Source organism: Gadus morhua, chromosome 17 (assembly GCF_902167405.1).
Source record: "Gadus morhua chromosome 17, gadMor3.0, whole genome shotgun sequence".
Classification (NCBI taxonomy): domain Eukaryota; kingdom Metazoa; phylum Chordata; class Actinopteri; order Gadiformes; family Gadidae; genus Gadus; species Gadus morhua.
The window spans coordinates 11,991,683-12,016,218 of record NC_044064.1 but is presented as its reverse complement, the minus strand read 5'-3'; the positions used below and the strand labels follow the sequence as shown (position 1 = coordinate 12,016,218).

General features: G+C 47.1%; 1 protein-coding gene across 2 annotated transcripts in view; it reads right to left on the bottom strand.

Annotated features, from left to right (window-relative positions):
- col4a5 (collagen, type IV, alpha 5 (Alport syndrome)) overlaps window positions 1–24,536 on the bottom strand; it is a 41,227-nt gene that overhangs the window by 2,029 nt on the left and 14,662 nt on the right. Inside the window, exons 3-51 of one of the 2 annotated variants that reach the window (XM_030338533.1) lie at window positions 24,482–24,536; window positions 23,450–23,494; window positions 22,856–22,900; window positions 22,592–22,654; window positions 22,331–22,384; window positions 22,204–22,230; window positions 21,934–22,014; window positions 21,679–21,741; window positions 21,462–21,497; window positions 20,797–20,838; window positions 20,452–20,544; window positions 19,598–19,651; window positions 19,295–19,351; window positions 19,025–19,069; window positions 18,616–18,669; window positions 18,286–18,327; window positions 17,539–17,632; window positions 17,103–17,138; window positions 16,741–16,992; window positions 16,173–16,262; window positions 15,499–15,569; window positions 14,460–14,651; window positions 13,722–13,890; window positions 13,074–13,166; window positions 12,873–12,977; window positions 12,661–12,758; window positions 11,994–12,144; window positions 11,750–11,863; window positions 11,230–11,397; window positions 10,948–11,037; window positions 10,610–10,756; window positions 10,086–10,184; window positions 9,615–9,704; window positions 9,080–9,219; window positions 8,649–8,775; window positions 8,002–8,181; window positions 7,634–7,684; window positions 7,257–7,442; window positions 5,819–5,827; window positions 4,989–4,997; window positions 4,163–4,296; window positions 3,636–3,708; window positions 3,484–3,555; window positions 3,093–3,218; window positions 2,429–2,527; window positions 1,783–1,995; window positions 1,303–1,480; window positions 763–877; window positions 371–543 (exon numbers count right to left, since the gene is read on the bottom strand). The exon at window positions 24,482–24,536 is cut by the window's right edge and continues 35 nt beyond it. In XM_030338533.1, coding sequence (XP_030194393.1) covers window positions 371–543; window positions 763–877; window positions 1,303–1,480; window positions 1,783–1,995; window positions 2,429–2,527; window positions 3,093–3,218; window positions 3,484–3,555; window positions 3,636–3,708; window positions 4,163–4,296; window positions 4,989–4,997; window positions 5,819–5,827; window positions 7,257–7,442; window positions 7,634–7,684; window positions 8,002–8,181; window positions 8,649–8,775; window positions 9,080–9,219; window positions 9,615–9,704; window positions 10,086–10,184; window positions 10,610–10,756; window positions 10,948–11,037; window positions 11,230–11,397; window positions 11,750–11,863; window positions 11,994–12,144; window positions 12,661–12,758; window positions 12,873–12,977; window positions 13,074–13,166; window positions 13,722–13,890; window positions 14,460–14,651; window positions 15,499–15,569; window positions 16,173–16,262; window positions 16,741–16,992; window positions 17,103–17,138; window positions 17,539–17,632; window positions 18,286–18,327; window positions 18,616–18,669; window positions 19,025–19,069; window positions 19,295–19,351; window positions 19,598–19,651; window positions 20,452–20,544; window positions 20,797–20,838; window positions 21,462–21,497; window positions 21,679–21,741; window positions 21,934–22,014; window positions 22,204–22,230; window positions 22,331–22,384; window positions 22,592–22,654; window positions 22,856–22,900; window positions 23,450–23,494; window positions 24,482–24,536 — 4,800 coding nt within the window. The remainder of the gene's footprint in view (window positions 1–370; window positions 544–762; window positions 878–1,302; window positions 1,481–1,782; window positions 1,996–2,428; window positions 2,528–3,092; window positions 3,219–3,483; window positions 3,556–3,635; window positions 3,709–4,162; window positions 4,297–4,988; window positions 4,998–5,818; window positions 5,828–7,256; window positions 7,443–7,633; window positions 7,685–8,001; window positions 8,182–8,648; window positions 8,776–9,079; window positions 9,220–9,614; window positions 9,705–10,085; window positions 10,185–10,609; window positions 10,757–10,947; window positions 11,038–11,229; window positions 11,398–11,749; window positions 11,864–11,993; window positions 12,145–12,660; window positions 12,759–12,872; window positions 12,978–13,073; window positions 13,167–13,721; window positions 13,891–14,459; window positions 14,652–15,498; window positions 15,570–16,172; window positions 16,263–16,740; window positions 16,993–17,102; window positions 17,139–17,538; window positions 17,633–18,285; window positions 18,328–18,615; window positions 18,670–19,024; window positions 19,070–19,294; window positions 19,352–19,597; window positions 19,652–20,451; window positions 20,545–20,796; window positions 20,839–21,461; window positions 21,498–21,678; window positions 21,742–21,933; window positions 22,015–22,203; window positions 22,231–22,330; window positions 22,385–22,591; window positions 22,655–22,855; window positions 22,901–23,449; window positions 23,495–24,481) is intronic. The other variant, XM_030338535.1, reaches the window with a different exon arrangement.

Genomic DNA, 24,536 nt, shown 5'->3' with positions numbered 1-24,536 from the left:
ATTTCAGAAGCGATGATGGCATGTGTAAAGGGGGCAGGATAGTCTACGAGCTAGGGTGCTTGATTCGCTGACGAAAGATACTGGGTTCGAACCTCCAAATATCCACAGCCCTAGCTGTAGGCACCTAATCCTTAATGAAATGTTTCTGAATCCACTGCAAGTCGCTTTGGGTAAAAGCCCAAACTAGCTTTAAGTTAAACTAACTAAACGGTAAAGTACCTCATAATTCAAAAGGTGCAGAGGGGAAACATCAGCCATATATAATCATTGGTGAATATAATCTTTTCTCTTCCGATACGAACGCTGTCCCTCCATTGACCCGCTCGACCCTTTGGGGACATCACAGTGCCACGTGAGCCCCGTCTCTCACCTGAACATCTCGTTGGTGTCTACGGTGGCCAGCCAGAAGCTGTAGGAGTTGCCAAAGTAGTTGCAGGTTCCCCGGCCGTGGCACTCGATGAACGGCGCGCTGCGGAACTCCTCCAGGCAGGAGCCGGGGGAGGCCAGAGCCTGGCCGGAGCCCTCTGCTCCTGCACTGGTGTGCTGGGGGGGGGGGGGGGGGGGGGGGGTGAGGAGAGGGGGAGGTGGGGGAGAGGGGGAAGAGGAGGAGAAGGGAGGATTTAAAAAAATATGTAGCTTCTGGATAAAGACATCTGCTGAATGACTGTAGTCACTTTAGTTGGGTTGTGAGTGTGTGGTACTGGTGCTTTGTACTGGGCTTCTGATGGGTATAATGTGTACTAGTGCAGGGGTTGGCGGTACCATCATGAAGGAGTAACCGATCCACAGGGCCTCCCAGTGGGCAGGGCAGCTGGGGATCTGGATCGTCTGGGAGTGAACTGCAATCGTCATGGCCGGAGCCTCGCACACCGAACACCTGGACGACACACACACGATTCAGTGAGGAGTCGAAACACACACGCATTCAGACTTTATCAGGTGTGGGGCTAGGTGTTACTTCTGCTACTACTACTACTTTGCTGATAACGTTGCTGGCGTAGAGCTTGGTGCTACTACCCTACCACTACCTGCTGGTTTAGGCTTTGACGTTAGTCCTCATATATTTCTACTAGTATTACTAGTACTACCTGCTGATGGCTGGTTTAACTTAAATAGTAGAATTATTCTACTACTTGTACTACCTGCTGTTGACCTTTTAGTATTTCTACCAAACTACAATAGTTTGTGTATAGGGCTTGAGGCCTTCTCCAGTGATGGGGCTCATGGACAAGGGCTTAGTGACTAAGACCATCACTATACTACGACTACTAGTTCCACGGGTACTGCTCCTACTAGTTATACCTGCTGATGTAGGGTTTGATGCCCTCTCCAGTGATGGGGTCCATGGACATGGGCATGGGTTCAGGCGTGGACAGCCAATAGGAGTAGTCGTTGCGGGAGGCAAAGTTACAGACGTTGTTGATGTTGCAGAACATGAAGGGCATGGTGCTGAACCTCCTCAGACAACTGCCAGCCGTACCTGGAGGGAGGAGGGAGGGAGAGGGAGAGGGGAGAGTGAGACGGGTGGAGGAGGGTGAGAGGAAAGGAGGAGGTGGTGGAGGGGAAGAAGAGTGGGAGGAGGGGGAGAGAGGAGCAGGGGGGAGGGGAGAGAGAGAGAGAGAGATGGAGAGAGGAGGTGGTGGAAGAAGGAGGGGTAGTAAAAGTGGAGGAGAGGAGCAGTGGGTGGAGTGAGAGGAGGAAGAGATGATCAGGAAAGAAGGAGCGCTCTGTCCCACGTGTACATAGAGTCCCAGTCCCTGGCCGCCCCTCTGGGTAACTCACCGAGGTCCTGGCCGTGAGCGCGCTCGTTGCCCTGCACGTACAGCAGGGAGTAGCCGTCGTAGATGAGGCTGGTTCCGTCGGGGCAGAACGGGACGTCCTGGCCCTGGCTGTGGCGGGTGATGAGGAAGCCGTGGGCGGTGGAAGCCGTTCCAGGGGTCCCGGGCTGACCCTGGGGGCCGTCGGAACCGGGGGGGCCGGGGTAACCACGCTGACCTGGGTGACATTAGATTGGCTCAGATTAGGTTCAGTTACTTTTTACATTACATTACATTTACTTGATTACATTATGTACATCACGTCCGATTAGATTGCGATATTGTATTGCAGAAGGCCACGTTAGATTACAGCTTAACTACATTATATTGGTGGCTACTTTATTCATCGCCAAGGGGGGGTTAAGTCGGATCGGTGGCGCACAAAAAAACAAAATGGCAGGTAATGATAAAAAAAAAAGATTGAAAATGTAATTAAATAGAAAAAACTCAGTACGATAAATTAAAATAGACTTAAAAACGAACCACCACGAGGGGGGGATTGCGAAGTGACAGACGGAGAAACGTCCTGAGTGTTGTGATGGTCATCTGGTGTGTTGTGATAGTATCAGTGGGGGTTTGGGTACTGGGGGGGGGGGGGGGGGGTCACTCACCTGGTTGTCCCGCTGGTCCAGAGTCTCCCTTCCTGCCGGGAACGCCGCTGAAGCCTGGCGGTCCCTCTGGTCCGGGGTCCCCTGGGTTACCTGGCGGGCCTGAGGGGGGGGGGGGGGGGGGGGGGGAGGGGTTTAGATCTTCACGTCGTTTCATTGTTTTCTAAAAAACGTCATTCTTCCTGGTAGAGATGACGGAGTAGGTCTCATCCTCTCCACTATAAGTCAGTTAATATAAGCTATTTAGTCACTTAAAAAAAGCTTTATCCAAAGCTTATATCCAGTAAGAGTGACATATTTATCATTACCAGCAGGTGACCGGACGGGGAAGTGCAGGTTGTGGATACTGGGATTCGAACCCAGTACCTTTCAGCTTGGAGTCAAACACCACTAGGCTATCCTGCCCCACATGATGTCAGCGTCAACATAAATGCTATTTGATCTATATCCAAAGAGGCTACATTTATGTTTATATATCGATCAATGTGTACAGAAAGTTACATCGAATTGGTTTATAATAATTGTAAATAAATGATGTCAAATTAAAAGATGATTATAATGTCATGTCAATTTGAGCCCTTTCTTTCATGAACTGCTGCCCCGTTGAACCTGGTCGCTGGGCGCTATCCAGCGCTAGCTAGCCTCATGAGCTAACATCCATGCTAACCTGAGAGTCCTTCAAGGCCAGTGGGGCCGGGGGCTCCCCGTCCTCCGTTGAGCCCTGGAGGGCCGGGGTCTCCCGGCGCTCCCTTCACCGGGATGGTGGGCGCATGACCGGGGTCTCCTTGGGGTCCTGGGGGTCAAAGGTTACACAAAGGTTACAAGGAAGGTACAATAAACATAAGGTTACCTTTTTAGCATTTATTCAAATGCATTTTCTATACGAATGAAGGTCTAGAACAGGGTTAACGTTTCATTTTATTGACCTTATTAATATCAATACTTTTTAGTGTTTCATCTTAACTTGTATGAATATTGGTTGGATGTATTTATGATGGTCAGCAAGCTCAGCCTGCTAGTTAACAGTTCCTTGGACATTGGTGGACGGTCACACTCACCCTCGGGTCCAACATCACCACGCTCTCCTGGTTGACCGGAGGAACCAGGAATGCCACCATCTCCCTTGGGTCCTGGAAAGCAGAGACGGTCAGTGAAGCAATGCTAGCAGGAAGTACAATTTACATAATCTACTTCGGGGGACTTGACCTACCAGGGAAACCTGGAACGCCGGGAAGACCGATGTCTCCCTTGAGACCTGAGGGACCAGGTTGGCCGGACGAACCCTAGTCACATGACACACATGAAAATAGAGTCATTAGTGTGTAGTTAAAACATCGGAATCGGTAAAGTCTCAGCGTCTAAGATCGAGACCCCCTCCTCAGTTAGTCGGTGGTCGACTTTCCGATTTCGAAAAACTCAGTAACAGTGTTCTGTCTACTCCAACTGGGTATTCATCTGTGTGACGTGAGCGAGCCTAGCACTACTCGGTGCAGGGGGTGGGACGGGTTTTGGAAGGGTCTATGGTCAGATTTATGTTGACAAAGAGAGAGGAATGGGCTGGTGGGCATTTTCCATTTTCAGAATTGATCAGTTGTTGGATGTGATTTTATTGATAACATTATTGAAATCACTATCGATCAGCATTGCCTATCGATGGATAGGTTCAGGTTGTTCTAGGCTAGGAGCCAGTTGAACTGTTAGACAGGGTTTTTGCCGTTTGTTCGGAACAGAACCTACCGGGAATCCTGGGGTGCCTGACTCTCCCTTGGATCCTGGGAATCCGGGTTGACCGGGAACGCCAGGAATTCCCTTATCTCCCTTGACGCCACCGCTGCCTCCCGGACCACGAGGACCCTCCGGACCAGGAGAGCCTTCACGTGCACAAAGGGTCAAAGGTCATTATAGGGTTACGTGCACTTTTTCTTTTTTTCGTAGAGCACGGAACACATGAGTGTATTGTTATATAGTACTTCTACTATATATGTATGGATATTTATATATATGTATAGATATATTTATTTTATATACATACATATATCTTTTTCCTATTTTATTCATTTGAGATGAAATATACTTTTCAAACAAACATCCAAAATCCAAAATACAACTCAGAGAGAGCAATAAGAGCAGTGCAGCAGTGGAGGGTATGTTTGTTTCAATGGTCCAGACGTCTGTAAAAGACGGAGCCAGCACTAGACCACAGCGTATCACGGAACATGAGACGATGATTTGGACCTCGTCGCTAAAATCTGAAAAATCCACCAGGGTCCAGGATCCATCTCACAAATGTATTTATAAATGGATTCATTTCAATATATTTATTGAATTAAGTGGCATTTGTTTTGTGTTGACACGACTCGGTCAAGAGTGGAGCCTTTTTTGTACGATGACAACTGCAAATTTCAGTTGATTTTTTTGGTGGTGAAATTAATTCTCCCAAACTCAAAAGATTTGTTTTAAACGTCACAAACCTTCTCAAACATGATTCCCCCCCAAAAGTAACGGTAAAACATGGTTTATCACAATGTAACACGTAAAAACCTTCAAACCACTGTTGTCTAACCTGCCAGACCTACGATTCCCAGAATCCCAGGGAATAGCAGAGCCGGGGCGGCAGCACAAAGGGGAGAAAAGAAAACGGTTAGAAGCTTGAGTTAGCGTAGCAATGCTAGCATACTTGCTAAAAACTATTAATACTATTAATAGACTAATTCACCAAATAATATTGTTAACATTTGTCTAGCTCTAATGGTGAATATACTTTGGTATTATCTGTCTATATAATATTGGTATTATATGCTATTGCTGTCATATGCTATGCTAGGCTATGTTACGTTCATCATGGGTCAGAGGTTGCTAACGTGAATGGGTGCACTTTCCCACCTTTTTACTGTTAAATAAAAAATAGGATAACATACCTTGATTTTAGCATGTAATATGACATTTTTTATAATAAAAAAAAAACAAGGATTCTTGTGTTAGTTGTGAAATTAATGGACTAAAAAAGTGTCTTATTCATTAATAATGTGCTGGTTGTGATGGCAAACTTTTTTTCCATTCCTTTAACAGTTTTATTTGTAAATTAAGTGATTGGATTAAAGATGCTTACTTTTTCAGAGTCTAACTACCCCCAGAGTAGAGTGCAAGATAAGTTGAGAAAAGTGAGAGAAAAGGGGGTTAGATTTCAGTGAACAGCGAAACAGAAAATTAAAGTCTAAAGTAAGTTGTAGTCGATTCAGCCAAACTGAAAATTCGGATCATATTTCGTAAGATAGAAAGTGGATTCCAGAATGTGGTGAACAATCAACGTTCTAGAACACGTGAGCTAAAAAAAAAACATCGTTTTTATAGGTGCACGTGCAGTAGGAGCTTGAACATCCAAGTGGTTGATACCTTGGGGACCTGCGATTGGCCGGATGCACAAGTCATCAGGCGAGGAGAGGCGTGGCCACACCGGGGGCCAGGCCACCAGAAACAGGGGGTAAAGTATCACAGCGTGTTTTTTTTTTTTTTTTTGCTCCCTAGTCCACAAACACACTTAGGACACCGGCTCATGTGTGTGGCAAGCCTGAAACAGTGCTGGTCGGTATCCACATACATGCTACATTACACACGTGGTTAAATGTACAAAATAATCAGAGACCATTTTTAATGATGACGATTTTAACTGAGCAAGCCAACCATTTAAATGTATGGTTTCTTTCTACACGGTTGACCAAATGTTACTAGTTAATCAGTAATTTGATCCCATCACAGGTGGGATTGATTGAAAGCTGCCATATTATTCTCTGGCGGCTGGTGTGTTACGTGACTTTGTGTCAGACAATGTGACCCAGCATTGTTCCAGGCTTCTCTTTTAGTTTCGGACAATCCATGCAGGTGATTATTGAGACACTTAACCTGCCTAGCAACAGCTAAGACAATCCAAACCCTGCACCATTCACAATAATTTTGTTTCATAAAATTGTTCTATTTTGTGAATGTTAATAAATCAACCAATACTAACTAAGTGCTATGTCGAATGGATGAATGAATGGATATGGAGGATAGATGGACGGATGAAGAGATGGGTGGATGAAGAGATGGTTGGATGAGATGATAGAAAGAACAGATGACTGAATGATGAAAGACAACGTGGGGCAAAGAGTGGAAACCCATGCTGTGGTCGTCGAGGGGCGTGGTCAGAACTCCCCCGGTAACGGACAGTGATTGGTTGGTGCACACCTGACAGATTTCCTTTCTGGGGAGGAAGAGGATGGTGGAGGACAGTGCAAGTGGACAGTGCATGGTTTCCATGATGACGTACGCTAGGGTGCTCTGTGATTGGATGGTGACGTGGGTTGGTGAGGTGAGAATATTTCCCCGGCCTGTGATTGGCCCTGACGTAATCTCATGCTCATTGATTTCAACGTGCACGGCGTTCACACACAGTGTCGTCGGTTGGCGCGCCGCGCGTGCACGGTTGCTGCCTGGTTTGAACTGGTTTCATTTGAGTAAGCTACTCCCATATGGGATACATTATGCTATTAAACAAACACTGGAAATATTTGTTGGCCTAATCCATTTTAACCAGGTGAGCAAGACAGGTAAACCAGAATGGGAAACCATGTGTCTAAACCATACAGGTAAACCAGACAGGTGACCAGGTGGTTGAACTAGACAGAGAACCAGGTGTTGAAACCAGACCGGTAACCAGCTGTTTAATCCAGACCGGTAACCAGCTGTTTAAACCAGACCGGTAACCAGGTCTATAAACCAAGCGGGTGACTAAACCAGGCAGCAACGTATCACGCAGGTATAGATAAAATATCTCTGAATCTTCTCCACGTACCTCCTCGTCCTGGGGGTCCAGGTGAACCTCGGCCTCCCTTGGGGCCCTGAAGGGCTGATCCAGGGCTCCCAGGGGGTCCGATGTTGCCTTGGGGTCCTGGGAGGCCGGGGAAGCCACCGTCTCCCTTGGATCCTGGGAACCCAGGACTACCAGAGGGTCCGGGAAGACCAAGGTCTCCCTTCGAACCTGCGGAGAGGAAATACGTCTTGTTCAAGTAAGGAATTAACTGGTCTTTGTATCAGAGACTCGGTGTATACTAGAATTAACTAAACGTTAAAAAACGAAATGTTTGTACTGGACCGTAGCAAGAATTAAAAGATATTCAAATGCAATGATCTTCACAATATTAGCATCTATATGAGTGTGTGTGTTCCTACCTGGCAATCCAGGATTACCGGGAGCTCCTGGTCCACCATAACCAGGAAGACCTGAGTGGGAAGCCAATGAGAAGAAATGGTAAATGCAGGGACTTCAGCATTGTACTTTAATATCAAACCATGATCATCAATTATACCAATTAACCTTACGTTACATTACAATCCTTTAAGGTACTATACGTTACTTTACAATAATATTACTCTAAGATAATGTAACTTTATGCTACTTTACGTTACTTTACGTTACTTTATGTTACTTTACGTCAATTTACGTTACTTTACTGTACGTTACTGTACGTTAATTTACGTTACTTTACATTAATTTATGTAACTTTACGCTACTTTACGTTACTTGTCACCAGACCCACCTGCTTCTCCCTTGGTGCCGGCTGGCCCGGGGATTCCGTCACGACCTGCCTGACCCTTGTCTCCTGGCAACCCTGGGCCGCCGGAGCGACCGGACTCTCCGGGTCTACCTGGGGACCCATTGGCCCCAGGGCCACCTGGACCGCCGTCCAGACCTTTGGGACCGGTAATACCAGGAGAACCTAGCAGGAACAAACACAGCACACCCAGGGATTAGCATGGAGATGATCACAGGTAAATTCACAGCTGCCCAATCTGCGGCTCGGGAGCCCACTTGGGTCCCCTGGTTTGCATAAGGTTCAGGAGGGTGAAAATAGATTTTTAAGCTAGGTTGATATTTTATTTTTATGAAATAAATAATAATTTCAAAGGTTTGTCTCAAAAATTCAGAAATTCATACATAAACAGACATGACAGCTACTAATGCTGATCAATTGACGTTTGGTGATAAAAAATTAAAAACGTCTGCCAACTATTGCCTACGTTTAAATGTCGGCAATATAAAAGCATGTGTGTTTTAGGAATTTTTTTAAATAGATGCTTCTGATTCTGCAAGCCATTGCTCCCCGGGCCAAATAAGTTTGATTTAATTGAACCACTAGCTACCTGGATTCACAGGGTGAAACACCCAGGTACAGGAGGGTCTTACCTTGGAAGCCGGGGAGGCCGGGGTCTCCCTTTGAGCCTGGTCCCCCTGTTATCCCTGGGAGACCTGGCCCACCGGGGTTCCCCTTCTGACCTGGACCTCCTGGGAACCCAGGCTGGCCTGGATCACCCTGGGAGGGGAGAGAGTATCGATCAATTTAAACAAATGATCAGGTCAACCATCTATAGAGGTTAGCACTTAAATGTGTTGAACACATACTTCAAAAGTGGACCTCGATGGTAAAACCACCACATTGAACGACATACACATGACATGTTTGTGACACTTGTGATGTCACACACGGGTAAATGTTGAATTGGCGTATAATGTTCTATCAAGGTCACACCATTTGTCACACATAGTGGGACCAGTTAAACCTGATCCAGGGTGGCTGGACTAAACAAAGGGGGTGTCTCCAGGCTCTGATCCTGCACCTTAATTCCTGGATTGCCTGGCGGTCCCGATCCAGTGGAGCCGGGGTCACCCTTGCTTCCGGGGAACCCTGGAGAGCCGGGCTGTCCCGAGGGTCCGCCACGACCGGGCTGACCTGGCCCACCCTTTTGTCCCGAAGGTCCTGTGATGTCATCACCATGCGACGACAACAAACACAACAGCATTAGCCCAAGCCCGAGGTGAGTGTGAGCTATGGGTAAACAGTGAGGTGTTTGTTTGTATGTTGTCGGGGTATTCTCAGAGAACATGTTCTCCGGGAATTTCAGTCACAGCGCCCATGGGATTATTATGATGAGTCCAGTTGTCCTAAAATTCAAAGCCCCCAAAATACCATCAAACTGGGATGTGGCTGAACACTGATTGGGTAATGGTTGTAGGGTTTTAACAGGTGTGTGGTTTCAACATAGATTAGGTTTAACACGCCATAAAAGGGGTGTGATTTCACTGCTGATATGACATTTTTTATATTATAACAGTGGTGTGTTTTCGTTTTTTTCGCCAGGCATTCAAGCTCACCTGGGAATCCCATCTCTCCCATGCTTCCTTTCAGTCCTGGAGCTCCGGGGCCACCTGAGGTGCCGGGAATGCCAGAATCTCCCTTGGTACCTGAAAGCAACACAACACGTAAGAAAACCTCCTTACCGTCCTTAAGATATTCAACTACAGCGCCGCCTGTGACCACCTTGATGTGGCGTCGCAATCAGAAGGCATTTCAAACTATATCTGTGACATCACAAGTGGGAGTGCCAACCTCAGCTGTATGATGGATAGATCAACCGCCCAGTCGACCCAGTCCACTGTTCTAGCTGCCAGTCAGATCTGTCCTGTCATACATCTGTACTTGTGCCCCCCCCCCTCTCCCCCCCACCTACAAATGGGTCGATTTCTAAATGGCTTGTGGTAGTGAATCGACTTTACAGCTGGTGCTGATCCACTTGAAATGACGCTTTTTTTTTCTCAACAATAACTGAATGAGGCCACCCTCACCTGCGGGTCCCGGTAGCCCGGGGCGACCATCTGTGCCGGATAGTCCAGGGTCACCTGGTACACCGGCGACTCCCTTCTGACCAGAGGCGCCCGATAAACCTGGAGTCACAAGGGAGTCCAACACACGTCGCATGTCAAAGCTTCACAATAAAACAGGTGGAACACAACGCTCACCGCTTGCTTATAAGACGTCCGATTTATTAAGTACATACGCACCCACGGCAGAAACACAGAAAAATGCATTATTCTACAGCCAATCTTTTGTCAGAAAAACATAAATAGCTCTTTAATATTCATATATGAGTAGTAGAAATGTAAATGTTATGGCATACATTATGGACTGTAAATGCTACATGATAACTAGCATATAGTATTTAAGTGTAAAACCTATAGTCAGTAATGAAAGTAATAAGCAATGAACTACAACTCAAAGTATGAATGGCGTGTCAAAATCCGCCACAACAGGAACACCTTTCTAAAAACGTTGAATTACTACCAGGACCATGTTACTGCGGTTGGCGTACCTGGAATGCCAGGTTCTCCCTTGACTCCCTTCAGTGCTTGAGGGGGCAGGCTGGTCCCAGGAGGTCCTTGTACTCCGGGGTCTCCTCTCTCTCCCTTCACACCTGAAGGTCCAGTGGTCCCAGGCCTTCCGGAAAAACCGTCGTCACCTAGGATGAGGATGAGGAGGAGGAGGAAGAGGTGACAAAGGTGACGCAGGTGCGGTGAAGCTGCATAGCCCTATCATTCAAGGTGTCTAAGTGTGTAGGCGTGTGTTTGGTGTGCAGGGGTGTGTAGGTGTCTATGTGTGTAGGTGTGTGTGTGGGTGTGTAGGTGTGTACGTGTGTGTGTGTGTGTGTACCTTTAGGTCCGGGGAAGCCCGGTCCCCCTGGACCTCCGGGTCCTCCTGAAGGTCCTGGCGATCCCATTGGTCCCATGTCTCCTTTGACACCTGTAGCCAATCAGAACCCAGTCACATGGTTGATTGTGTCAGTCACCAGCTGGGAGGACAGGCACCTTCTCAGCCCTGTGGCCATTCTGGATGAATTAGCGCAGCGCTAACTGATGCTTGGTCTCCCTAGCGGCATGGTTAGTCCTTCATTAATTGCATTTGAAGCTAAAGTCAATCGTGAGAGATCTTCACCTTGAAGTCCAGGCAGTCCGTCGCGACCGGGCCCTCCAGGGGGTCCTGGGGTTCCCAGAGGTCCCGGAGAACCAGGGAAGCCGGGGGATCCTCTGTCTCCTGGCAAACCGGTGCTGTCCAGACCTGGGGGGCCAGGGTCTCCCTTTTCCCCGTTGGAGCCCGGGAATCCTGGAATACCGCGGTGGGAAAGGTTGGTTATGAGCTAATGATCCTCATAAAAATAGTTTCTTTGAGGATTGCTCTGCTAAGGTAAGAAAGAAAAGAGTAGGGTAAGGCCCAATCCCATTTCTACCCCTTACCCCTTCCCCTTACCCCTTCAAAATAAGGGGGGAGGGGTAAGGGGTAGAAATGGGATTGGGCCTAAGTAGAGCATAAAACAAGAAAAACTTGTATGGAAATACAAATGTGGAAAGAAAATCGAGATATCTTTACTAGATGTATTGACGATAACGTGGCTTAAAGGTTGGGCTATCGCACATTAATGGCATTCAATGTATTTCACAGACTGGATGGAGGATACCTGGGGATCCCATGAGGCCTGAGGGTCCGGGGGGGCCCGGGGGCCCCTGAGAGCCAAGGTTGATTGATCCTGGGGGGCCTCTAGGACCCTGCTGGCCAGGAGTACCGGGGTCCCCTGGAGAGAAAGAGAGAGGTACAAATGAACCAGGAACGTTCGGGGGATCCCTTTGACTTTATAGGGATGTTCCAAATAACTACGACTGTTCATCCTTGTCAGAGGGAATAGTTCCGTGGGGTATGCTGACCTTTGTGTCCGGGCCCGCCGTCTAAGCCAGATCGTCCTGGAGAACCTGGGTTTCCAGGGAAACCGGAATCCCCCTTGGGTCCGGGGTTTCCCTTAGACCCGGGGAACCCAGGAGAACCGGCGGGGCCGGGAAGCCCGAAGCCCGGGTCACCCTGGGGGACACATTAGAAATGCATACTGAGTGCCATGGGCACGAAAGAGTGGAACGCCGGTCAACATTAGTCCACTGGCTCCAAGAGGGAGCCCAAAACCAGCGGGAATAACTTTGATAACCGTGTTTGAGCCACTTTGAGCCAAAGGCAAACAAAGGAAAGTGTCTTGTGTTATCCCTGATCATTTCCCGGATTCCTCGTCTTTTCGTTTGGTACCAAACCAAACCATGAACGCATTTATTGATTTGTTCATGTGTGCACCTTTAAGAAGAGTTGAATAGCGACCTCTATATACCGGCGTTCGACTGAGAGTAGGAGCATGGCATGCTGTTTGGTGTTCTGTACTGTTTGGTGTTCTGTACTGGTGTTTTGAAAATGTGCTGGGGTGAAATGAGCCTTATCTATTGTGGTTGGAAGTGTTGGCTGTTGAGTGCCATTGTTCAGCACTGAGTCTTTTGTTGCTGCCTGAACTTATCAGACCACATCCTGTGGTAACGATTCTCACAAGGCCCATACCTTGGCCCCTGGGAACCCAGGCTGTCCCGGGAGTCCGTCGACGCCTGGTCTTCCTCCGCCACCAGGAGACCCTGGCTGGCCGGGAGTACCTGGGAATCCTGGAGAGACCATGGAAGGGGAACAAGGCGACAAGGAAAGGAACACGGTGAGGATAGGATACTTTAAGACAAGGTGAGGAGGAAAGGGTGAAGGGGAATGGATGCGGCCCTAACCTTTGCCACCGGGGGGTCCTGGGAGACCGATACCGGGGAGTCCGGGGTCCCCCTTAGTTCCTGGTGTCCCTGGGAACCCGGGCTGTCCGGGGCCACCTGGGCCGCCTGGCAATGGAGGGACAGGTCAATCTCCCACCACAGTAATATAATACAACCAGAATGAGTTCTAGGGGTACAATTGGGCTGGCTTCATTTGTGTACCTGGCTGTCCAGGTGAGCCGGGGTCTCCGTCCTGTCCTCGTGGTCCGGGCAGACCCTTCTCCGCCACAGTCGCACCTGGTTCACCCTTAGATCCTGCATGGGACAGAGGGCGTTGGTACGGAAACCAGGAAGTGGCCCTCGAAGCAGTAAGTGTGTAAGGGTATAATTTAGCTAAATATTTATCCAACTACGTCCATTTAAAAATAATATTGAGTTCCACGACTTCGTGTTCCCTTTGTTTTTCTCCCCCGATTTGTGTATACTTTAAATACTTTTTCCATTGTATCTCCACTCACAAATGGATCTTAGCACATTTGATTTCTGGCTAAGTTGCTCACACACTTACGCTAGATTTCTGTAGCAGGGTTATGAATCACATGCTAGGGGCTACATCTCTTTATCAGGTAGCATGGTGCTAAACCACTCCCATGCTAGGAGCTACATCTCTTTATCAGGTAGCATGGTGTTAAACCACTCCCATGCTAGGAGCTACATCTCTTTATCAGGTAGCATGGTGTTAAACCACTCCCATGCTAGGGGCTACATCTCTTTAGCACATAGCTTGTGGATGAACCTCATGTAGGTGTAGATGCTACATCCCTTCAGCATGTAGCGTGTAGCATGTAGCATGTTAGCATGTTGTGGTACCTGGGGACCCGTGGCCTCCAGATCTGCCAGAGACTCCCTGGATGCCCTTCTCTCCTGGGGGGCCCTGGGGGCCGAACCCTGGGGACCCGGGGGAGCCCCTGTCCCCTGGCTGGCCCGACAGACCCGGTTCACCGGGGGGACCTCGCTCTCCTTTCACCTGGTGAGAGCCCTGAGGGACACACCCAGGGAGACACACACACACTCAACAAAAATAAACACTGAGACCAGGGTGTGAGTCAACCAGTATGAGCCCAATATAAACATCAACATGTACACTAAAGCCAGTTCAAACCAGTATGAGCCCAATATAAACATCAACATGTACACTATATAAAACCAATTCAAACCAGTATGAGCCCAATATAAACATCAACATGTACACTATATAAAGCCAGTTCAAACCAGTATGAGCCCAATATAAACATCAACATGTACACTATATAAAGCCAGTTTAAACCAGTATGAGCCCAATATAAACATCAACATGTACACTATATAAAGCCAGTTTAAACCAGTATCAACCCACTATAAAATTCAATATGTACTCCATGTAAAGCCAGCGTAACGAGTGTGAACCCAATATAAACATCAATATGTACGCCATATAAAGGCAGTTTAATTCAGTATAAACCCAATATAAACATCAACATGTCCACCATGTACAGCCAGTTTAAACCAGTATAAACCCAATACAAACCCAATATAAAGCATGTTTAGACCAGTTTAAAGCCAGCTCACCGACACTCCTTTAGGGCCGGGCAGTCCGGGGGATCCGTCGCGACCGGGCCGTCCGTCCAGACCGGGCAGGCCCCCGGGGCCGGGGAACCCACTGTCCCCCTTCTCTCCACGCACTCCGCCCACTGAGACGGCATCACCGGGGTCCCCCTTCTCTCCCGGGTAGCCCGCGGCTCCCGTAGATCCAGGGGGTCCCTGAGGAGGAGGAGGGGGAAGGGGAGGAGGAGGAGGAGGAGGAGGTCAAGAGGAGGAGGAGGGGGAGGGGGAGGAGGAGGAGGAGGAGGGGGAGGAGGAGGAGGAGGAGGAGGGGGAGGGGGAGGAGGAGGAGGTCAAGAGGAGGGGGAGGAGGAGGAGGAGGAGGAGGAGGGGGAGGAGGAGGAGGAGGAGGAGGAGGGGGAGGAGGAGGAGGAGGAGGAGGGGGAGGAGGAGGAGGAGGAGGAGGAGGAGAAGGTCAAGAGGAGGGGGGGGAGGAGGAGGAGGAGGAGGAGGAGGAGGTCAAGAGGAGGAGGAGGGGGAGGGGGAGGGGGAGGAGGAGGAGGAGGAGGAGGTCAAGAGGAGGAGGAGGGGGAGGGGGAGGAGGTCAAGAGGAGGAGGAGGGGGAGGGGGAGGAGGAGAAGGGGGAGGAGGAGGGGGAGGAGGAGGAGGAGGGGGAGGGGGAGGAGGTCAAGAGGAGGAGGAGGAGGAGGAGGAGGAGGTCAAGAGGAGGAGGAGGGGGAGGGGGAGGAGGAGGAGGAGGAGGTCAAGAGGAGGAGGAGGGGGAGGGGGAGGAGGAGGAGGGGGAGGAGGAGGATAGAGGGGGAGGGGGGGAGGAGGAGGAGGAGGAGGATGGGTAGAGGAGAAGGATGAGAGGAGGAGGAGAGGAAGGGACGGAGAGAAGAAGAGAGGAGAGGGAGATGAGGAGGCAAGAAGACGAGGAGGGAGGAGGAATCTTTATTGATTCTGGTTGTATGTGAGATGCTGACGTCAGATATCTGTTTCTAGGTTGTAACACAGAAGTGTAACCAGGAAGTGTAACCAGGAAGTGTAACCAGGAAGTACTCACGGCAGGTCCACCGGTACCGGGCTGTCCAGGAAATCCTCGGTCTCCTTTGCTTCCTGGACCTCCGGGCGATCCTATAAAACACCAGCAATACTATGGTTACTACTACACTACTTTTATTATAAGTAGTGCTATTACTAGTACTGTTAATAAGATAAGATTACTTTAACATGATGCTGAGTTATTTTATTACTCGCAGGCGGGAAAACCTACGACTGTTACTACTATTATTATTACTTCTCTAACTAGTATTACTGTTGCTAGTACTACACGTACAAAATATTTTCATAAGAATGAGCTTGACTTAATTATGACCAAAACTTTTAAAACTAAAAGTACTATAAACTACTATAACTACTATATATATAATACCGCTACAACTAATAATAAATTAGTTAGAAAGACCTTGACTTTACTACTACTACTACAACTAATAATTTATCAATTATATCGATCTTGACCCTACTACTACTACTACTACTACTACTACTACTACTAAAACTAATAATTTATTAATCATATCGATCTTGACTTAACTTCTTCTACTACTACTACTACTACTACTACTACTACTACCAATAATAAAATAATATGTCAGTAGTATAGATCTTGACTTTACCAGGTCCCAATAGTCCTACTACCACCACTAGTAAGATATGAACGGGTTGGGGTCTGACCTGGGCGGCCAGGCACTCCGGCTGGTCCTTGGGGTCCAGCGATGGGGTTGCTGCCTCCCACACAGTTCACGCAGGTCTCTCCCTTCTCACCTGAAACACCAGCAGCAGCAGCAGCACCAGATCAGAGGTGTCCCAACACTGTGGGGGCCTTTTACACCTGGGTGAGCGCTGGCACCTTGGTTAGCATCGAGATGATATGCTTAATGTCATGGAGTGGGACGGGGTTCGGGTTGGTTGGTTAGCACTTTAACTGTGTGTTTGCTTGTTATTTCCGTTATGATTGTTTCCAGTACTCTTGAGGAGTCTATTCTTGAGGAGTCTACACACACACACACACGCTCTCCTCCCCATTCCCCAATCGCTCCCTCGTGTGCTTCTCTTCCTCTCTCATCCTCTCTCTCTCTCTCTCTCTCTCTCTCTCTCTCTCTCTCTCTCTCTCTCTCTCTCTCTCTCTCTCTCTCTCTTCCTCTCTCTCTCTCTCTCTCTCTCTCTCTCTCTCTCTCTCTCTCTCTCTCTCTCTCTCTCTCTCTCTCTCCACAGAGACACACACACACACACACACACTCACCCCTGATGCCGTTCTCTCCCTGGTATCCCCTCTCTCCCTGTTGTCCGGGAAGACCGGGCTCGCCGGCGATACAGTTCCCTCCGCCGCTGGAGAACCCTGGGAGCCCGGGGGCTCCGCTGAGACCCTGGGGGCCCGGGCCGCCGTCCCGTCCTGGGGCCCCGGGCAGGGACACACCGGGGACACCGTCCTCGCCCTTCATGCCCTTGTCTCCGGGGTAGCCTGGGGTCCCTGGCTGGCCGCCGCCGCCGCCGCCTGGAGACGAGGAGGGAGGAACAGAAACACCACGGTCAGATGCTGCTCACGTCCGTTACAGAATCACTACGGTCCGATGTTTGATACATTAAACCATGCGTTTATCTTACCTGGAAGTCCGGGCTGTCCTGGTGGTCCATTCAAACCTGGAGAAGGTGAAAGGTCAAACATCAGGTTAAAAGATGGATACATTATAGTGCATGTGTTTGTATCACAGTGTGGGAATGTGTGTGTGAGGGGTCTTAACGGATCCAAAATGATACGCCTGATACAATTCTGTGACTACTGTTGAAATCCTGTCGAATAAAACATGCTAACTTGATAGGAAGAGTTTGTCACAAAAGTCATCACAAAGGTCACAGGTCACAAAAAAAAGATCTGGGTGATCTTGAAGACCCGTGTGTGTGTGTGTGTGTGTGTGTGTGTGTGTGTGTGTGTGTGTGTGTGTGTGTGTGTGTGTGTGTGTGTGTGTGTGTGTGTGTGTGTGTGTGTGTGTGTGTGTGTTAGTGTGTGTGTTTCCAGGTTCCTGATTTTATTCGCACGCACCTGCTGTTCCTCTCTCTCCCTTGTGTCCGATGGACCCAGAAAAGCCGGGTTCACCTTTAGGCCCGACCTTCCCAAATGTATCTCCACCGATAACCTGTTAGACGCACAGCAGAGAGGGGCAATTTCACCACCTGGTGGCCATGGGGAGATACTGCACACAATTGTTACTTTTGACTAGCAGAGCGCTAGCTACAATAAGATAAGAGATGTACTTCCCAGATTGGAACTTAGGGTGCACAGCAGAAATACGAATGAAAGAGTTCAAAAATGTATCGAAGAATATAAACTACAAAGCTTTAACTATTAATATAATAAGACATTTTACTGATTTGTTTATCAATAGAGAGGAAATCTCATGCAAGAAGTGCACATGAATGTGACTGTGTGTATTAGTATTATTTGTAATATTATCAGTATTTATGAGTATTTTTTTAAATTTGTCTCCTTCAGGTCATGGTGTGATTATTTCATTAAGTAAGAAGAGACTGCACCATCTGGTGGTCAGGGGGAGGTACTGCACACGCATGGAACCATACTCACAATAAGTGGTCTCTGTTATTATTTCTCTTTTTATTGTCACTCCTCCACTTAATGTTGTATTTTTCCCACCTGGCGTTCAGAGAGGGGTACTGTACTTTCATTCAGATTCTTACTGCTGAACACAAGAAAGTGCTGCACAGCTCAACTCAGAGCGATGGTTCCAGCGCCTTGCTCAAGAGGACATTAACATATAGATTCTATACGCACCAGGCCGGGGGGTCCAGGGAATCCACGATCACCCTTCCCGCCCTGGGAAAGTGAGAGAGGAGGCAGTGTTATTTTTCATTTGCTTCATTTTGAAAATGTTTTTGAAAGGAAAATGCTTATTTTCCATGCCGATGAAGCATGTAAATTAGTGTTCATTCAAATAAAAACAAATAACACAACCTAAAGCATGTCTCTAAATATTCGTAAAGTGACCCCGGATAAGTTGTTGAAGATGAGTGAGTGAAGAGAATGTATCTATGTTCTTCATGTCCGTGCATTTTAATAACAATAATAATAGATAATAATACAATAATTAATACAAATACTCACTCTATCTCCGTCCCGCCCAGGAAGCCCGGGGCTGCCAGACTCTCCTTTGCCTCCCTGGAAGAAAGAAGGACAGGAGAAGAACAGCGCTGAAGCAGGAGGTAGGCAGGATTCATGATCAATACACAAACAATATAAATACATACATTACAGTAATGATGGTACTTCATGAGGGATTAAGTACTGTGGTCATGAGTCGTGTTTTGCTGTTTTCAATAGTTATAATTCGTTTTTATTGAGAACCCATTATTCATTTCTGTTTTCTGATTATAGTGATTTGTTTGTGAGTTATTATCTGTTAGTTGGTGACTTTCATTCATTATCGTACCTCATGATCATTAATAACTAAATCATGTGGTAAGAACAAGGATAGTTAGTCGTTATAGTTATAATGTGTTCGTTAATGACTCACGGGGAAGCCAGGGGAGCCCGGGTCGCCATCTTTGCCTGGTTTGCCCTGCAGAGAGAGAATATTGAGTTACAGTCATGACAATCAAAATGTAGTAAATATAAAAATAACACATGTATTTATTGTGTGTGTATGTTGAGTGTCTGTTTTAAGTGTTGTATGCTGAGTGAGTGAGTGAATGTGTATGTGTGTGAGTGTGAGTGTGTGTGTGTGTGTGTGTTGAGCATCTGTTGTTGTGTGTGTGCGTGTTTGTGTGTGTGTGAGAGTACTCACTCGTTTACCAGCCTCGCCAGCTTCCCCTTTCCCTCCCTTTTGTCCGCCAGAAGGACCCTTAGGAATGCAAAAACAACATATTATATATTAAGAATTAAAATAGATAAATATTTCAAATCAGACTATGTAAAATATATACAATGAGGTTCGTGGAGATATTAACACATTTAAAAATGATTGCCAGAGTTGAGGAATGCATTAACGACAGAGTTGAGGATAACATTATTGGCAATGTGCAATGTAATCATATACATAACAATACGATACTATAAATGATCATTAGAATAGATTGATTATACTTACGGGAGTGCCGGGATTTCCAGTATCTCCAGGTTGACCAGGCAATCCTTGTTCTCCCTGCCGATCAAATAAAAGCATTGATCAAGCAAAAGTACAATTCTCATTATTAGTAAGCGATAATCAAGTGTTTTGTTTGTCATCTAGTGGCCGTCGAGAGAATTTCAGTAGCTGAATTAATGCTGCCCTCTAGTGGGGGATTTATGCTGTGGCACTTCAGAGCTGAATGGAAACGCGTTTAAGACAGGGACAGTCTCGGCCATGTCATTTCCTGGTTGGTTTCGGGTGATAGCAACCAGAGGTTGTTAACGACAATATTAAAGACATACTTGAATAAATACTAAATAGAATATTTGCAAACGACGGAACCCTCTTTTGGGTAGAACATGAATATTAAATATTTCTCTATGACTCCCGTTAGAAACTATTAACATTGGTTCCAATAGACTCCACTGATTAGGTATATCACAAGACCCTACTGTTGGTCTCAGATATCCCCAGCTGGGGGTCTTTAGCGTCTACTCAAGATATCTAGGAGCTACTTCGGGTCTCAGATGCCTTTGTGATCTCTAAAGACCCCTGAATATTGATACTGCCTAATAGCTTAGAACCAATTCAGATCAGTCTCTGGAACCTCCTAAAGATGTGTAGACCCTTCCATCGATCTACAGCCCCCTCCTGCAGACCGAGGACCCCTAGTGTGTTTCTAGAAGCTACTGTTATTCAAACACACCCCAGCTGTTAGTGTGTAGGACCTAGGATAGAGCAGGGACCACCTCCTGCTCGCTCAGGTCTACTGATGTTCTCCCTAGGGCTGTGTGTGAGTGCTAGCGGGCCGGGGGGGGGGGGGGTTGGGGTACCTTCTCTCCTCTCTGGATCTCCGACTCTGGGGGCTTCTTCTGCTCTCCCACCTGACCCGGGGGACCGGGGGGGCCGGGCAAACCCTGCAGCCCCTGTGACCACACACACACACGCACACATACACACACACGCATGCACGCGCACACACACACACACACACACACGCACACACACACACACACACACACACACACACACACGCATGCACGCACACGCACACGCACACGCGCACACACACACACACGTAAAAACACGCATAGAGATTATGGGAGTGCACCGAACTTTTACAGTATTGTTAAAATTAAATTTGGATGAAAAGTAATCATGTATTTTATCCTTCGTACCTTATCTCCTTTAGGTCCTTGGAAATTCAACCCCATGTTTCCCTGGAAACAGAAACACAGAGCGACGCGTCACATGATGTGATCAGTGCTCAGATCTTCTCCAACAAAATAGGTCAGTGCTGTTTTTTGTTTTTTAATGAGGAGAGGGCTAAATCATCGTCAGACGATAGCTGATGGGTTCCAAGATTGCTACTCTCCACGCTGACTGTTCACCTGCATGCAACCAATGCCCGCTCAAACGGGACTGATCAATACTACTCTGTGTCCAACAGACTAGAAACAGACACCGGAACGCTTCCGATCCCAAAATATTGCCCCAATGCCGACAGATTCTGAATTAATATTCATGCATCTATTTATAGAGATTACTATTATCCTAGTGAACTACTATTTATTCCTATTCTTCCAATCCTTCTTGTTTGTAGTGATGCTTCTTTAAAGAGATCCTCAGTACAGCAGGTGCTTCTGAGCCTACTACAGTAAGTTATAAAACTGATAGTTCTGGTCCTGGATTCAACTGCCTGAGGCCATTGTGAAATACCCTATAAACACACACCTGTGATCGCAAAACAATATATTTCTAACGTCTTTCACTTTTGTGTCATGGGTCGGAATTCCCATATTTTGGGAATTCTGGTGTGTTTCCCGGTGCGTTGTAAACTCACCTTAGGTCCAGGAAGTCCAGGTGAACCTGGTCGACCCTGGAAGAGACATCAGAGGCTTGGTTCAGCGGTAGGACCCCTTTTAATAGTGCATTAGAACCCCTTTAAAACTCTATTATACATTTCATATTCCTCCATTAGCCCTTTAAGTTAATTTGGGTCCAGGTTGACTCAGTGAGCGTTCCTGGGTTGATGGAATGTTATTCCAGGGTTCCCTTACCTCGAAACCTCTGGGTCCAGATGGGCCGTAAGGTCCCGGCAAACCAGTGGGTCCGGTACTGCCCTGTAAAACACACACACACACACACACACACACACACACACACACACACACACACACACACACACACACACACACACACACACACACACACACACACACACACACACAGAATCAATATGTATATACTCATTGCTGTCTATAACTGACTGGTTCAAACACTTTGTTAAGGCCTAGTGGTGGTGGAGGACTCACAGGTACTCCCGGTATTCCCGGCAGTCCCGAAGTCCCCTTCTCTCCGAAGCGGTTGGTGGAAATCACATCGCCTGGGTCTCCCTGGGGATCAACAGAACAAACCCAGGTGTGAATTATAATATTATCATCATACATTAGCCTATTAATAGTTTATTATTTTCGGGAATAAATAAATCACAGAATTGTTTCTTTGCTAAACTCGTACAGCGACTATGCCAATATTTAAACAATACTACAGAAGAACAGACAAAAACATGATGTCAAGCTTACCTTTGCTCCTGGCAAACCAGGAGGCCCCTATAAGCAACCAAACATGAAGACAAGTGTTGAGACATCAATATAAGGTGAATAACATCCATAGCTGGGTAAGACGGTGTTCCCTCCCAGATAAACTCACCGGTCGCCCCTCCAGCCCTCCGACGCCTGTGTTTCCCGGGAATCCCCTCTCACCCTGAAAGACGGGAAAAACAATGTGACCGATGACATCGCCACAAGGTGACCTCAGGGAAGGCGCTTGTATCTGCTTATTTTGTTTCCGATAGCATTCATCAAGACATGGTTCTGTTTGAACCACTGCGGAGGAAGACCTCACCGTGTGACACACAGATATATTATCGCAGCATGTTTATATCTGTTATCGTTTTATGTTTTTGATTACCTTTGTTCCATTGCAACCTGCCGTTCCTCTCGGACCTGGTGGTCCGTCCTGCCCTGGCAGACCCTGGGAAACACAAAGTAAACAGGAAGTGATGTCACTCTGGGCCACCATGCAGGTATGGCCATATTGCAACTTGAGTAATCCACTCTAGTGCAGGAGTTTAATGCTTTTAAACGCTGGGCACTTTCTCGTTAAAAGCTGCAATCATATCAACAGATCTGTTAGCAAAGAGATGTTGAATTTATTTTATTCTTGAAAACTCACAGGAATTCCTGGGGTTCCTGGGAATCCAGGCAATCCTGAAGGTCCCTGAGAAAATAAGTGATTGATTAATTCATAAGCAAAATGCTTTACACCACTGTTTTAACATATTTAAAACACATAGGATCTTGTTCTGTAATTCACTTTGTGATGTGAAGTGCAGTCAGAATGAAAGCAGTCCCATTGTCGACATCTGCTGGATAGATAATGCTTCAACAGCCTGGCAACATGATTGAAAGAGTGCTGCTGCTGGCAACTCATAGCCAATGGACCTACTGTTCAAGATAGCTATTAAGCTAGCTTACAAACATTAGCAGCTAACTGCTAAGTGTTTTCTATTCTATTTTAACATCTAACTTTTATTTAGTCTCATTGAGATTAAAAACCTCTTGTATAAGCGACACCTGGCCAAGACAGCAGCAGCATACAAAAAGATACAATCAAGTAAACATAATACATATACCTTATCAAACATATGACACCACATTACCACACAATAACACATTATTCTACACATGGAACAGGTCAAAGGAGAGTCCCATTATCCTGCATGATTGCATGAAACATATTACACATGAGAGTTTGAAACATTCTTACTCTTATTCCTTTGGGACCGAATGGCCCTGAAGGCCCATCAGTTCCCTGGGAGGGAGAGAAAGATGGAGAGAGAGAGAGAAAATCCAGAAATATCAGCAATTAGTTTCAGTATTTGAGACTTTTCCTCCAGTTAGTCATTCTCATATTCAGGAAAATAACTAAGGGGTGTTACATGGTTCTATTGAATCTACAGTGTTATGGTATATGTTTGGACCAATATTCCTATCTTCTCCAATCTAACTGTAAGCCATCCTTGAGCAAAACACCCAACTCTCTCTGAATCACTCTCTAACCCTTACCTACCTGTATCTGTATTCACTGTCTAACCCCTACCTACCTACCTGTATGTGTACTTACTGTCTAACCCCTAACTACCTGTATCCGTACTTACTGTCTAACCCCTACCTACCTGTATCTGTACTTACTGTCTAACCCCTAACTACCTGTATCTGTACTTACTGTCTAACCCCTACCTACCTGTATCTGTACTTACTGTCTAACCCCTAACTACCTGTATCTGTACTTACTGTCTAACCCCTACCTACCTGTATCTGTACTTACTGTCTAACCCCTACCTACCTGTATCTGTACTTACTGTCTAACCCCTACCTACCTGTATCTGTACTTACTGTCTAACCCCTACCTACCTGTATCTGTACTTACTGTCTAACCCCTACCTACCTGTATGTGTACTTACTGTCTAACCCCTACCTACCTGTATCTGTATTTACTCTCTAACCCCTCCTTTTTGATGTAAGCATCTGCTAAATGACCATTGAGGTAACCGTCAAATACTTCAAATACGTCAAATACCGTCCACCACCGCTAGGGGGCGATGTTTGAATGCATGGCGCATAGTCACCACCGACACGAAGTTCGTAACAACCATAACACAGCAAACACACGGACTCAGTGGACCAGAACTCATCACCACTGTGTTACCTCCTCCCTTATAAGATAGGGACCTAGCTGAGGTTTGTTCAAAACGAAACCACTTTAATGTCGACGTTGCCCCCCCCTGCCCCTCCCTACCTTCTCTCCGCGGGGGCCGATCGGGCCCTCAGGTCCTGGGAAACCCGGAACGCCG